Source organism: Bos indicus, chromosome 28 (genome assembly GCF_029378745.1).
Source record: "Bos indicus isolate NIAB-ARS_2022 breed Sahiwal x Tharparkar chromosome 28, NIAB-ARS_B.indTharparkar_mat_pri_1.0, whole genome shotgun sequence".
Lineage (NCBI taxonomy): Eukaryota > Metazoa > Chordata > Mammalia > Artiodactyla > Bovidae > Bos > Bos indicus.
In genome coordinates, this window is record NC_091787.1 from 16,037,321 (window position 1) to 16,053,819 (window position 16,499).

General features: G+C 41.4%; 1 protein-coding gene across 2 annotated transcripts in view; it reads right to left on the minus strand.

The window, feature by feature from the left end:
- The window catches only part of ANK3 (ankyrin 3), a 382,561-nt gene that overhangs the window by 198,436 nt on the left and 167,626 nt on the right, over positions 1-16,499 (minus strand). For both annotated transcript variants that reach the window (XM_070781829.1, XM_070781830.1), the window contains exon 8: positions 4,694-4,792. In XM_070781829.1, the coding sequence (XP_070637930.1) occupies positions 4,694-4,792 (99 nt within the window). The remainder of the gene's footprint in view (positions 1-4,693; positions 4,793-16,499) is intronic.

Genomic DNA, 16,499 nt, shown 5'->3' on the forward strand with positions numbered 1-16,499 from the left:
AGCAGGTCACAGGGAGCCTCAGTCATCCCCATCACGTGGCTGACGCTGCCAGCCCCTGCTGTTTCCTTGCTCCTCCCCATCTCTATTCATCTCAGCTTTGCCAGCCTCTGGTTGGGTGAGACCCAAGTGGGTCCTTAGCTCAGTTTCCTGAAAGGCTGGGGAGGCTGGCTGCTCACCCCATTCTCTCTTTCTTGGTGAGGAAAACTTCTTCCTACTTGGGGAGGCTCACCCTTGGCCCTGAGTAGCACTGGCCCAGGGGATCAGAAAATCCCATGGATGGAGGAGCCTGGTAGGCTGCCGTCCATGGGGTTGCTGAGGGTCGGACACAACTGAGCGACTTCACTTTCACTTTTCACTTCCATGCATTGGAGAAGGAAATGGCAACCCACTCCAGTGTTCTTGCCTGGAGAATCCCAGGGATGGGGGAGCCTGGTGGGCTGCCGTCTATGGGGTCGCACAGAGTTGGACACGACTGAAGCGACTTAGCAGCAGCAGCAGCAGGGGATCAGATGCTGCAGGCTAGCTTTTTGTGAGTTATTTTCCAGTGTTTTGTTCCACTGTGCTGCTGAAGTTTCTTCTTATTAAAGAAAAAAAGTACTTATTTATTTGGCTGTGTCAGGTCTTAGCTGCAGTACGCGGGATCTTTGATCTTCACTGTGGCATGCGAAATCTAGTTCCCCAACCTGGGATCACACCTGGGCCCCCTGCATTTGAGAGCGTGGAGTCTTAGCCACTGGGCCACCAGGGAAGTCCTTGCTGCAGTTGGACTCCTAAGCTCTCCCTGAGCTCTTTTTGATAGTGTATCCTTGTCTAATTGTTGATCTTTGTGGGTGGTGGGGGCTGGGGTCTCATACTTCACCATCTTGGTCACATCACCCCAACATATATCACCACCCCAACTTTCACTGTAGCTAATTATTCTTAAAGTTACAACATCCGGTGCCCCAGCAGTGGGGAAAGCCTGTGAAGTCATCGGAACAACTCACCATCTGTACTGAGATGGAAACTAAGACTCAGGAGGATGAACTTTCCTAGGGTCATGATTTCACTTGCTGGTCACACTTAAGGCTAGAGATCAGGCACCAGGGTAAAAAAAATTCACTCTCATCCTGCTTTTCCAGCTGGCCAGGTCTTGCTCAGATCCCAACCTAAATCACTCTGACTACAATTCAAGTTTACTTTCCTGATTGAAAGGGCAGTAAGAGTCTACTTTTGAACCAAATCCTTTATCAGATTAGCAACACACGCACGGAACACAGCAAGCCAACGAGGGGGTCCCTTGGAGTGTGCTGAGTGAACTCTCTAAATCTAGGGCGTTGGTGTGTAGCAGGTCAGACTGTTGAAGCAACGAGGTAGCTACACAAGTAGGAAGTATCTGGCAGGAAGGAGATGGGTAGATAACAATATTTATTTTCTCAAGAGCTACTGGATTGAATCATTAAAACTTGTATTTATAAAAAAAAATTGCTTTCCGTTTTCAGGCTTGTCCCTAGGGCTTTCTGAATTTTATGGCTCCCTCCTTTTCACTGACACTCTGAGTCACTACTCAGTCATTTCAGCAAGAGAGAAGGGAAGCTTTGATGAGAACACAAAATAGTTGACATATCGGGGGTATGTACTATGTTTTCTTCCATACAGTCTGCCAGGAATTCAGTTTGTTCTCGAGTGACACCACCCGTCCACCCCAAGCAGGACAACAACAGGAGAATGACAATAGAGGCATGACCATTCTGTTCCTCTAAGTTTTCCTCACATCCACACAGCACTCACGTAACACAGGAGAAAAGCAACTCCATGTTGAAACCTAGTGACTGGGAAAAAGGACTCTACATTTTGTTTAAAATAAGACAGGCTTAAGTGTATATTGAATTTGCTTATGTCCCGTATTCTGCATGTCTGATGCTTTTGTCCAGAAGCGTTTGTATGTTTCATTCTAGCCTCCCCCGTGACACCACGTGCCCCTTTAATATGGGACCTGAATTTCCTACATACCCGGTCCTCTTCCTGTTGTACCAAATGGAAGAAGTAAGTGTTTGATAAATGATGCAAAATTACTGGCAAGCAATTTTGCTGTTCTGGTGATTGATGACTAAATCAAGAGAGGGAGAAATATGGTCATTTCTAATCCATACACTTCATTAAAATCCAGCTGGATAGCCAAGTATAACTATACAAGTTTCTCTGTTCTGCTCAGCTCCAGTATCCCTCCTCACTCTTCACAAACATTTCTGTATTCACAAATGACCCTCTACCTCTGCAGGTAACCAAGAGGCATTAAGTGATGATTATCTAACTTATTCTTTTTTGCAACCGCTCCTGTACTCAGCAGAACACCCCTGCCACTTAAAGCAACAGGTCTAGCCTACTGCTGATGGCTTCTTAGCAAATAATGTCAGGTCAATGCAATAAGACCTCGCTTCAATTTACTTCCCCAGTCAGACAGTCTTGTAGCGGGTAAACTCTCATCTTCCTTCATTCCCCTCTCCAGAAAGCTTGTTTCTTTTATGCTACACACAAGGCATAAAACTTTCAGGTTCAACAATACTAAGACAAAGAAGTCTGGTCTCCTGTCAAATACCCAGGGCTGGGCTATCTTCAAGTCAGAGTATACAACAGACAAATGATCAATCAGCCTCATGAGGGCAGGGGAGGGGGCTTGTGGGCTTTCTCCATGACTTAGCCAAGTCTGGCCCACAGTAGGCATTCAATAATCATTAATTGCTTGAGTGAATACATGCAGTGAAAGATAAAGTACTGAATCAAGGACTACAGGAACCAAGTCAGGGTTACTGGACCAGTTTTAGAAATATCAGGATTCTTGGAAAGAGGAACCACAGGATTGCAGGAGATACAATTACAAGACAGGGATAACTCTGCAAAACCCTTAGAGAGGAGGATATTTATAAGAGCACATTTTGCTCTTAAATGAAATGTTGAACAAGAAAATCCCTGGTCAGAAGTTAAATGTTAACTGGAGCTCTGAATTATACGGGCACACCTCATTTTACTGTGCTTTGCTTTATTGCCCTTTGCAGATACTGCTTTTCTCTCTTTTTTTTTTTTTTACAAGTTGAAGGTTGGCGGCTACCCTCATCAGGCAAGGCCATTTTTCCAACCATTTCCTCACTTTGTGTCTGTGTCACATTTTTGTGCTTCTTGCAACATTTCAAACTTTCTTCTTATTATATTTGTTATGATGATCTCTGGCCAGTGGTTCTTATGTTACTATTGCAAAAAGATTATAACTTGCTAAAGGCTCCAATACTAGTTAGGATTTTATTTTTTTTTTAGCAATAAAGTACTTTTTAATTTAAAGTATATACACTCTTAAAGACATAATGCTTTTACACAATAGACTATAATATGGTATAAACATAACTTTTATACACATTAGGAAGTCCAAAAATTCCTGTGACTTGTCTTTTTGCAATACTGCTTCACCGCAGTGGTCTGGAACCAAAGCTGCAATATCTCTGAGGTGTACATCTACTAGCAACGGCTGGGATTTATTTCTGGTCTACTTTATGCCAATACAGTTTACAAACATTAGCTTGAGCACTGCAACAAGCCTTCAAGGAAGCCATTAATCTTATTTTCAGATACAGAAACTGCATGCAGAAGGTTACATCACCTCATCAAACTAAGCCAACCAGCTAAAGCTCACCTTCTGGGATTCCAACTTGATTCTAAGTCTCACTTCTTTCCCCTCCCCACAACAGTGCCTCACACCAAACAATTAACATGGCAAAACACCTGCCTAGACTGACCTATGTTGAAAAAATTTGTTAAATTGTGGTTAAAAAAACCCACAGTATAAAATTGACTCTCCTAACCACTTTTAAATGCAGAGTTAAGTAGTATTAGCTATATTCATGTTGTATAACATCTCTAAAACTTTATCTTACAATACTGACACTCAACAACTCCCCATTTCCCCGTCCCTAAGCCTCCAGCAAGTGCCATTCTATTTCTGTTTTGATGTGTTTACTGCTGGTACCTCTGTAAGTGGGACATACAGTATTTGTACTTTTGTGACTGGTTTCTGTCACTTAGCATAATGTTCTCAAGACTCATTCATACTGGGGAATTGACAGGATTTCCTTATAAGGCTGAATAACATTCCACTGTATGTACATAACGCATTTTCTTTAACCATTTTCTATCCATGGATATTGGGTTGCTTCCACCTCTTGACTATTACATGGCTTCAATTACTTCTTTCAATTGTTTGGGGGTGTATACACCCAAGTAGACTGCTGGGTCATATGCTGGTTCTATTTTTAGTTTTTGGAGGAACCTCCATACTGTTTTCCATAGTGGCTGCACCAGCAGTGTGCAAAGGGAGACAGATTTGTTTTTAAATAAAATGTCAGTTTTATAATCAAACTGGCCCAATAGCTCTGTCTGCAGTATCAAGTAGTGATTAAATACTTAAAAATTTAACTCAACAAAAACTCTGGACCTAAGCCTTAGTTTCTATAATTAAATCCCAGTACTATTTAAATGTATATTAAAGCTTTATAAATGGGGATCATTATCTCATTATAAGAAGAATCAGCTTAGCAGTCATTTTCTAAGAGATGACAACAAAGGAAATAACAAAGCCAGGGCTGAGCCAGCAACAAAGGCATTAGTAGAAGCAGACCTGCTTCCTGAAAATAAGCATAAGCAAGTACCTAAGTTGCACCCTTACCCTTGTTTTGGCATCAATTTTAGCTCCTCGATCAAGCAATAGTTTTACCATGTTGGCATTTCCTCTTTTTGATGCAACATGTAGAGGAGTGATGTCATTCTGTGGAAGAACAGGAACAGAAAGTACAGTGTTATTATTTTGAGTTCAAGCAAAACATTTCTTCCCAGCCTTCTCCAACATCTCACATTTCTCTTATTTTTTTATTTTTTTAAAATATCCATTGTGAACAGAATGCTTCCCAACATCTTTGTCTGATGGTAATTTTACTCAGAATGAGACCCCCGCAAAGGGATGAATTTTAAGGGACACTCTCAGTGGGGGTAGGGCCCAAGTTTATGTCATTTGTTTGATGGGATGGTTATTGTTTTTGTTCTAACATCCTGTGCCTTTAAGTCCATGTGTTTTCCTGTAAATGTGAATGATGCATGCTGGCTACTGAATGGTTGACTAAATGGAGGATTAGTCATCTGAGATGCAGTGAAAGGGTGTCATGTTACTCAGAACCGGCTCTAGGTCATCTCAGTGCAAGCTGTCAAGGAGAGAGGAGAGTAACTCAAACTGGGAAGTCTGTCAGTGTCCTACAAAGTCACAGGGCTTCCCATGCACAATGGGCTTAAAGTGTTCACAGGCGCTTATTAGCAATTTCACAGAAAACGACTATGTTGATTAAAACAAACAAACAAACAAAAAAACTACTGTTGAGGACAGATGTATTGTCAGGACAATCTGACATTCCAATCACGATCCCCTGGGTACCACAGTTTTCCTCCATATATCGACAGGTTCTGTGACTGTTTCCAGACTGTCAAGGAAATATGTGTACACAGTGAAAACATTTTCTCTTTTGGCTCCTTCTTTTTTTTTATTTATTTTTTTTTTCTCTCTAATTTTATTTTATTTTTAAACTTTACATAATTGTATTAGTTTTGCCAAATATCAAAATGAATCCGCCACAGGTATACATGTGTTCCCCATCCCGAACCCTCCTCCCTCCTCCCTCCCCATACCATCCCTCTGGGCCGTCCCAGTGCACCAGCCCCAAGCATCCAGCATCATGCATCGAACCTGGACTGGCAACTCGTTTCCTACATGATATTTTACATGTTTCATTGCCATTCTCCCAAATCTTCCCACCCTCTCCCTCTCCCACAGAGTCCATAAGACTGTTCTATACATCAGTGTCTCTTTTGCTGTCTCGTACACCGGGTTATTGTTACCATCTTTCTAAATTCCATATATATGCATTAGTATACTGTATTTATGTTTTTCCTTCTGGCTTACTTCACTCTGTATAATAGGCTCCAGTTTCATCCACCTCATTAGAACTGATTCAAATGTATTCTTTTTAATGGCTGAGTAATACTCCATTGTGTATATGTACCACCACTTTCTTATCCATTCATCTGCTGATGGACATCTAGGTTGCTTCCATGTCTTGGCTATTATAAACAGTGCTGCGATGAACATTGGGGTACACGTGTCTCTTTCCCTTCTGGTTTTCTCAGTGTGTATGCCCAGCAGTGGGGTTGCTGGATCATAAGGCAGTTCTATTTCCAGTTTTTTAAGGAATCTCCACACTGTTCTCCATAGTGGCTGTACTAGTTTGCATTCCCACCAACAGTGTAAGAGGGTTCCCTTTTCTCCACACCCTCTCCAGCATTTATTATTTGTTGGCTCCTTCTTCTCGATTGGCAACAATATGGGTTTAAGGTCTGTAATTCACAGAAGTCAATTACATGATAAATGAACTAGGCTCATAAGTATTTACATTCCTGTCATGTGATAGCAAATACAAAATAATAGCTACGAGGTATTAATTCATTTCCTATGAATTATGCAGTGTTAAACTTTTTACTGTCTCAATGAGTTTTCATAATCCTCACAATATCACATATAATCTGAATCACAATGTCCATTCTACAGATTAGAAACAGCTAGCAAAACCAGGATCCAAATTAAAAGATGACTCAAACTAATGGGCTTCCCTGGAGGCTCAGATGGTAAAAAATCTGCCTGCAATGCAGGAGACTCAGGTTCAATTCATGCTTCTGAAAAAAAGATCTCATAGTGAAAATTTTCAAAAAGACCAAAGTTTGAGAGAAAGCCACAGTGAGCTTAATGTACTCAACACTCTGGCTCAATAATCATCAAACATTTGCCAATATTATTCCTTTTATATTCTCTACTATATTTTTCTGACTGAAGGAGTTGGAGAGTAGAAAGAAAATCCTGGGCATCATATTATTTTACCCACAAATACCATATCATAATTTAATTATCTTGAATAGATAAGGATATTTATGAACAACTAATCACAATATCATTATACATAAGTACAAATAACCCCTTCAAAACACCAAGATCTCTTCTATGTTTAAATCATCTCAGTAGAGTTGTGTTCAAACAGAAGATACACATCTTGGGACTTCCCTGGCAGTCCAGTGGTTAGGACTCTGTGCTTCCACTGCAGGGGGTGCAGGTTGGATCCCTGTTTGGGGAACTAAGATCCTGCAAGCTGTGTGGCCAAATTTTTTTTCAAAAAGTAAAAAGAAAATCCAAAAGAACCTTTGGGTATTAGAAGAAGAGGGCTTGCGAGATGTGTGGACACAGATCAATACAGAAACATCGACTGTCTAAACAAAAAGAAGATCCACAAGTTGCATTAGGTTGAAATATACCTTAAGTTTCTTTGAATCTCCACAGATGCCCTACTCCACTTTTGATTTTCCATGCCCAGGTATTTTCTGGAAAAACTGGGTGGTTTATTGTGTAGAGTTTTCTACATTTTAGATTTGGTTGGCTGACTGCATCCTTATGGAGTGTTATTACTTTTTTTTTTGTATTTTCTATGAACTTTCCTAGTTAAATACTTTATAACATTATACATTCTCACATCTGAACAACTCTTTATCTCATTTTTCTTAGGTGCTATTGCATAAATCAGTTCCATAATAATTAGTTCATTAAATCAAAGAAGGAGAAAGAGATCTGAATAAACCAAATGTGGCTTAGTAATGTTGGCGGGGAGTGGACAGGCCTAATATTGCTCTAGACCAAGCGGTAGACACACTTTTTCTGCAAAGGGCCGGATATCAAATGTTTCTGGCTGTGCAGGTCATACCACTTGTACTGCAATTTGTCAGTGTTGCCTTTGGGGTGATAAAGCAGCCCCATGCAATAGGCACAGAAATGGGAGTGACTGTGTTCCAATAAAACTTTATTGATAAAACAGCTGGCAAGTTGGATTTGGCCTGTAGGCAGTAGTTGGTTGACCTGTGCTCTAGACTCATCAGCTTGTGGTTGAAGGTTTCAATGGTGCGTAACAGGTGACAAGTGTTAGTCACTCAGTTGTATCTGACTGTGACTCCATGGACTGTAGCCTGCTGGCTCCTCTGTCCATGGAATTCTCCAGGCAAGAATACTGGAATGGGTAGCCATTCCCTTCTCCACGGGCTCCTTCCAATCCAGGGATTGAATCCAGGCAAAGGAAGTAAAACTATATAGGCTGTGCCTTGTGTATACTTTGGCACTCTTTGGTGCACATGATTTGGGGTATGAATGAAGTTGGCAGAAAGAAGCTTCCTGATGACTTTTTTGATGGTCTTACTTGTCTCTAGCAGAGACATTACTTTGCCAACAAAGGTCCGTCTAGTCAAGGCTATGGTTTTTCCAGTGGTCATGTATGGATGTGAGAGTTGGACTGTGAAGAAGGCTGAGCGCTGAAGAATTGATGCTTTTGAACTGTGGTGTTGGAGAAGACTCTTGAGAGTCCCTTGGACTGCAAGGAGATCCAACCAGTCCATTCTAAAGGAGGTCAGTCCTGGGTGTTCATTGGAAGGACAGATGTTGAAGCTGAAACTCCAGTACTTTGACCACCTCATGCAAAGAGTTGACTCATTGGAAAAGACCCTGATGCTGGGAGGGATTGGGGGCAGGAGAAGGGGACAACAGAAGATGAGATGGCTGGATGGTATCACCGATTTGATGGACATGAGTTTGAGTAAACTCCGGGAGTTGGTGATGGACAGGGAGGCCTGGCGTGCTGCGATTCATGGGGTCACAAAGAGTTGGACATGACTGAGCGACTGAACTGAATTGAACTTGTCTCTGTTGTCTGAGTACAAGTATATAAATGAATCAAGCAGCACGGAGGAGGAATTCTAGGCCTGAGACAGGAAATGGAACATCAGGTTAGGTCTGTAGGAAACAGGAGAGCTTACTGAGCTCAAAGTGAGATATGACACGAAGACCTCATCACTCCCCAGCACGAGTCAGGGCTGACATGCTATTTCCCTTTAAAAATGTGTCCTTGCCTGGTGGAGAAGGACTTAATTAACCTTTATCACAAGTAGGCTAATTTTAGTGAGAGGAAGAGCTCTATTTCTAATTTTGCTCTCTTCCATATTCATGGACTCTCTCTTATGGTGATGTGTAGATGTCAAAAGGGTGCCTTGAAATTCAAACTCCCACTTTTTTCTACACCTCTCTGACCCCTCCTAGAGGAATACTTTATATTTCTATAGCACTTAGAAAGTGTTCTAAATTACTTATGTAATTTCATTTTACCTTCACAACCATCTATTGAAGTAAGATACATATAATTAATCCCATTTGATAAATAAACTGAGGAATAGATCTGGTGGGTAATCTGCATATTAAGAGACAGCTAATGAGAGGCAGAATCAGAATTCAGTTTTCTAGACCCTCAGAGGTGGTGTGTGAATGTGTGTATTTTCAGTCAGAGATCATAATAGCTTTGCTTAAAGACTATGTTTCTCAACTCTGTCCAGTGAAGCTTCTAAAAGAAACGCATACTTTTGTACTCCTGAGTCAGGCAGTGACCTCTTCTGTCAAATAGGAACAAGTCAAAATGAGAGTGGGACCTTTGGACAGTCAACAGGATGTTTCTATTTAGGTTCCTCAGTTAACCAATAAAGATTTTTTATGTCCTACTAGGCACCAGGCCCAGTGTTGCATTTCCATTACACAAGGGAACCACAAAATTATGCAATCCCAACAAATCAAGAGTCCAATGATATGAGAGATAAAAAGGCTTGTTTAGGAGACCTCACTAGTGGCTCAGGAAATGTGAACAATGTGCCTGCTTTCTGGGATGCAGGCTGCCTGTATGTATGAGGAACCTTCAAATCTACCACTGAGGCAGGAGACAGAGGAGCCCCACACGGAGCAGCTGGAGTCTGACCCCTGTGGACAGACACTCCAAGATGAAGATAATAGCAGGCGGGAGGAGAAGCTGAGCCCTGTCCGGATAAAAGATAAGAGACCACATATTCCTCATTCTTGAGATCAAGGAACCCTTCCCAACTACACATGCACAGAAAGGCTCCTTGGGGGCCAAAAGGGAGGGGCTACCACCCCATAGTAGGCAATGTCAACCTTCCCACAGTCCTCTTCACTAGAGCCCACCTTGGCTAAGAGAGGCATGTACACACAGGGTACACACACAGGGAGGACCCTGACTTAAACCAAATATGGACTCAGAGCCAGGCAAAGCAAGAAGACTGGCTAGAGGAACCCCAGAAGAAATGCCCCAGAAAAGTGATCCAAACTACCAAAAAAGGTTCAACACTTTCTGAATTCACCCGTGAGTCTATTCACACGTACTCTTTTTTCCTCCTAATAAACACTTATTTAGGTGCTTCCCTGGTGGCTCAGATGGTAAAGAATATGCCTGCAATGCAGGCGACTCGAGTTCGACCCCTGGGTTAGGAAGATCCCTTGGAAAAGGAAATGGCAACCCACTCTAATATTATTGCCTGGGAAATCCCATGGACAGAGGGGCCTGGTGGGCTACAGTCCATGGGGTCACAAATGGTCAGACACAACTTAGCAACTAAACCACCACCACTTAGTTGTTCACCACTTTCTCTTTGTGGAAATTCATTTCTACAAAGACAACGGGCCAATGGATTGTCACTGGCTATTGGTCATCATGATCTGGGGACTAGGATTCAGCACTCTCACTGCCGTGGCCTGACTTCAATCTCTGACCAGGAAACTGAAATCCTACTTCATGCTGCTGAATACTAAGGCCACTTTAGATCACAACCACAGACACAAGGCCAAGGTTAGTTGCCATGGTAGAAAAGGCATGGATCCTGAGACAGCCCCAGGTCTGAGGCCTAGACACATGACCTAAGAGTGAAGCAGACCCAGAATGAAAGACCCCTCATCCCCACATGAACCTAGCCTAGTGTAAGAAGCAGCTGTGGTCAACTCCTGAGGTGGCACAGGAGCTTGGTCAGAGTTGAATTCTGTGCTACAAGTGTGCAGGCAGAGCTGAGTGCAGAGCACACCAACCAAGGAAAATCTCTGACTTGCTGGCCCCACTTCAGCATAAGGCGATGCAGTCCCCTCTAGTGGGAGGTGAAGCCTGTGGTGCAGACAAAATGTAATCTGGATCAACTCTGGACTCAACTGGTTTGTCTGTCCACATCTACAGCCTGATGGAAGAAGAAGCATGCCCGTTTCCAGGTATGGATATTTCCCTCAGTGTCTGCAGAGTGTCTACATTCTATCCAGCAGAACAGATGAACAACATGCATCAGAAGTTAAGGAGTTTCTGTCAAATGGAAACACTCAAGAAGATGACCACACTATCAAAAATGAAGCATTCCCAACCTGAGGGTCCACTGACAGATGAATGGATAAAGAAGGTGTGGTACATATATACAATGGAATACCAATAAAGTATATTAACTCATATATACGGAATTTAGAAAGACAGTAATGATGACCCTATATGCAAGACAGCAAAAGAGACACAGATGTAAGGAACAGACTTTTGGACTATGTGGGAGAAGGCGAGGGTGGGATGATACGAGAGAAGAGCACTGAAACATGTACATTACCATATGTAAAATAGATGACCATGGCAAGTTCAATGCCTGAAGCAGGGCACTCAGAGCTGGTGCTCTGGGACAACCCAGAGGGATGGGGTGGGGAGGGAGGTGGGAGGGGGTTCAGGATGGGGGGACACATGTGCACCTGTGGCTGCTGCGTGTCAATGTGTGGTGAAAACCACAACATTGTAATTAACCTCCAATTAAAATAAAATAATCTAAAAGAAGAAGATGTGGTACATATATACAATGGAATACTACTCAGCCATAAAAAATAAAACAATGCCATTTCTAGCAACATGGATGGTTATCATACTAAGTGAAGATTATCATACTAAGAGATTATCATACTAAGTGAAGTAAGTCAGGCAGAGAAAGACAAATACCACATGATTGTCATTTATATGTGAAATCTAAAAAATGATACAAACAAACTTGTTTAAAACTGAAAACAGGCTCACAGACTTCAAAAAAAACTTGAAGTTATTAAAAGGGAAAGGTGGAGGATGGGATGAATTAGGAGTTTGGGATTAACATATACACACTACTATATATAAAATAGAGAATAAAGAAGAACCTACTGCATAGCACAGGGAACTCTGCTCAATATTCTGTAATAACCAATACGGGAAAAGAATCTAAGAAAGAATGGATATATGTAAATCTGAACCACTTTGCTGTACACCTGAAACTAACACAATATTATAAATCAACTACACTCCAATATAAAATAAAAATAAAATTAAAAAGAAATGAAGCATTCCTTTGACGGATTATCAGTAAATTACACAGCTGCGGGGAGAATCAGTGAACTGAAAGAAAGATGCACTGGTATGAACGATCCAAAGTGAAACACAAAGGAAAAAAGAATGGGAAGAAAGAATGGAGCCCACAAGAGCTGTGGGATGATATAAGACAGCTGACTGGAATCACATAAGGAGAAGAGAGAAAATAAAGCAGAAGAAATACCTGAAGAGATCATGGTCAAGAATTATCTCAAAGCAATGAAATACATTAAACCACACCTTTATGGATTTATATTCTCATTTGTATAATGGATATAATACCTCCAGTGCCTCCATCACAGAACTGCTAAGGGGACAAATGAGGTAATTCACATGGAAAGGAAAAGGGAAACTCACTGGTATTTCATATCTCTTATCTGATTTAACTCCCACAAAAACCTTAATAAGAGGTACTAATACTTTTTTCTTTATGTTACAGATGAGGAGACTAAAACCCAAACAAATCAAAATAACTTGTCAAAAGGTCACAAAGCTGCAGTAATCTGACTCTTAAGTTCATGATTCCCTTGCTAGACTAGACCATGCCACCCCTGAACTTCTAACGCAGCTGCAAACACAACTAATTTTTACTATCAGCACTTTTCTGGAGTACCTCACAGTGTACCAAGAGATGGAGTGTATTGTGGTCAGGATATTCAGGAGCTGAGAGCTAATATTCTATAGCCAGACTGCTTAATTCATATCCCAGGCCTGCTCCATACCAGCTGCATAAGCTTAGGAAAGTGTATTTAATTTTCCTGTATCTGCAAAATTAGGTAATGATAATATTGATATCTATACTATAGAATCATCATGAGCACTAAGTTAGTTAATAAGCACAGTCTTAAGAATGGTGCTTGGCATTTATTAAACACAAGTGTCACCTATTACATTATCACAGAGACATTTAAAAATACATGAGATGACTGCATCTCACAAAGACATTATGTAATAGTTTGGGTGGAAAAGACATGCAGATCTGAACCTGTGGGTGAACTCTGCTGCTGCTGCTAAGTCGCTCCAGTCGTGTCCGACTCTGTGCGACCCCACAGATGGCAGCCCACCAGGCTCCGCCATCCCTGGGATTCTCCAGGCAAGAACACCAGAGTGGGCTGCCATTTCAGGAAGGTGCTAAACCAGCAGTTCTTAGGATGGATGCAAAAGTGTTACAGAAGTGTGGGCTAAATCTGTGAAACTTTAGAAGGCCTGTGGCTGAGCTCAGCAGCGAAAGAGAGGCAGGGGTGCCGTAGCTGATAGAGACACAGGTAGCATTTAACTTGATATGTGATAGGACCCAATGGAAACATGTGAGTGCCATATTGAAAAACAGGGACCTGCACAAAACAGCTGCCTCTGCTGGGAAACGGTGGAATTGCTGGCTTATCTCTTCTCGCCTCAATTCTCACTGCAAAACCAAGCTAAATAGGAGCCACGCTCCTTTACAAAATAGTCACCAAAGTAAGATTGTTTCTGCAACTCCCCAAAGTGAATTCAGCTCCATTTGCTATGTTACTATGTTATTTGCTGTGCTGTAATAAACAGCAGACTTTTCATTTCATTTAAATATATAAAGGGCAGTTGATTACTGATCTCCTCCAACCTCTCCCCTTTCTCTCTTCTTCTTAAAAACTGTCGGGCGTGGTTACCACTGAGTGACAGAATAAGTGGATGGTATCAATCAAAGTTTTCTGCATAGTTAGAGATGATGATTCGTTTAGTTTAGCTCCTTGATATGGTTGAAACTGAAAACAAATTATAAATTAATTAAATGTTGAGAGGGAATCTGATACCCTCTTCTAACTCTTCCCATTTATATTAAATTTCACCTCTAAGTTATTACTAGGTTTAAAAATTTCAAAGAACAAACAAAATTTCAGAATATGAAGACTTCAATGTGCTAATGACTTGTATTTAAAACACACATTTTAAGATTTGTATGTTTTCTCATTCTGTTCTCTTGTACTTCATCCTTATTCCCTAGTGTAAACAGCAACAAGAAAATGATGAGTAAATGAATCACAGAGAAAGCACCAGAAAGACATTTAAGCAAGGCTTGCCAGCATCCTTTTTTGTCCCATAGATGCCTATCTTTTGAAAAGTCTTTTAGCTTCTGAGAGAAGCAGTTGAAGAACAGCACGTGCCACCCCCAAATAGGCCTCTCTGACTTAAGGATTGTATTGAACTCTCTGTTCTGCTCTTCTCTAAAAACGGGGCACACATTTCCCTTTGTAAAGGTGTCTCCTCTCCCTTTCCAGGAAGAAGAGAGTGCCTCTTAATCAACACAGACAATCTGAGTTTAATCTGCCTAACAGAGCTTACTAAACTATTCTTCCTTCTCAGTAGCACTCCAGGTACCCAATACCCTGCATATATTTACCTTCCCACAATTTACCACCCCTAGAACACAAGCTCCCTTTCCTTTATCTTGTCGCTTTCCCACAACTTTATTGCTGCTAAGTTGCTTCAGTCATGTCCGACTCTGTGCGACCCCATAGACGGCAGCCCACCAGGCTCCCCCGTCCCTGGGATTCTCCAGGCAAGAACACTGGAGTGGGTTGCCATTTCCTTCTCCAATGCTTTATTACTCATTGTTAAAATGTCATATAAGCCTCCAGAGTTTAATTGTCCGCTTTGGGCCTTCACTTCTTTTCTGTGAAGGCTTCTATTAACATACATAACCTTCATCTGGTTAATCTGTCTTTTGTCCATTTAATTTGCAGAACCCCAGAAACTAAACCTAGGAGGGTAGAGGAAAATATTTTTCTCCTTCCTCTCTAAGATGACATCTACTAATCTCCAGGCACAGAACAGGTACTCAATGCATGTTTGATACGTGATCGATTTTGATACAATGTTGGAAAAAAGTACAGAATTGAATTTGTTCCCTTTAATTTCCTTGAGATACAAAAATACTTTTTGGTAAAATTTTGTAAGGGAACAAATTTTGTCACCCCAAAATGTGTCTCTTTGGCATGCAGATTTCTTTCAAGCTGCAATCAAGGCCCAGGAAGAACCTTTGACCTTCCCTAACTGTCTAAAATAAATTATATAGAGGGACTTCCCCGGTGGTGCTGTGACTGAGACCCCAGGCTCCCAGTGCCGGCGGTCCTGGTTCTAGATCCCATATGCCTCAACTAAAGATCCTGTGTGCTGCAACCTAGACCCTGTAGCCAAATAATCAATAATTTTTTTTTTAAGAAGAATTTAGATAGAGGGCCTATTCCTTGATAGAGCTATCACTAGATATTTGAAAAGAATATGGGTTAGATGTGGTATGGGGATACCAAACCACAAGAGAAGACTCTACACATGGACATCACCGGTTGGTCAACACTGAAATCAGATTGATTATATTCTTTGTGCCAAAGATGGAGAAGCTCTATACAGTCAGCAAAAACAAGACCAGGAGCTGACTATGGCTCAGACCATGAACTCCTTATTGCCAAAATCAGACGTAGATTGAATAAAGTAGGGAAAACCACTAGACCATTCAGGTATGACCTAAATCAAATCCCTTACAATTATACAGTGGAAGTGATGAATAGATTCAAGGGATTAGATCTGATAGACAGAGGGCCTGAAGAACTATGGACGGAGGTTCCTGACATTGTACAGGAGGCAGGGATCAAGATCAACCCCAAGAAAAAGAATTGCAAAAAGGCAAAATGGTTGTCCAAGGAGGACTTACAAATAGCTGTGAAGAGAAGTGAAAGGCAAAGGAGAAAAGGAAAGATATACCAATTTGAATGCAGAGTTCCAAAGAATAGCAAGGAGAGATAAGAAAGTCTTCTTCAGTGATCAATGCAAAGAAATAGAGGAAAACAATAGAATGGGAAAGACTAGAGATCTTTTAAAGAAAATTAGGAACACCAAGGGAACATTTCATGCATAGATGGGCACAATAAAGGAAAGAAATGGAACGGACCTAACAGAAGCAGAAGATATTAAGGTGGCAAGATGAGGTGGCAAGAATACACAGAACTATACAAAAAAGATCTTCATGACCCAGATAATCATGATAGTGTGATCACTCACCTAGAGCCAGATATCCTGGAATGCAAAGTCAAGTGGGCCTTAGGAAGCATCACTATGAACAAAGCTAGTGGAGGTGATGGAATTGCAGATCAAATCCTAAAAGATGATGCTGTGAAAGTGCTG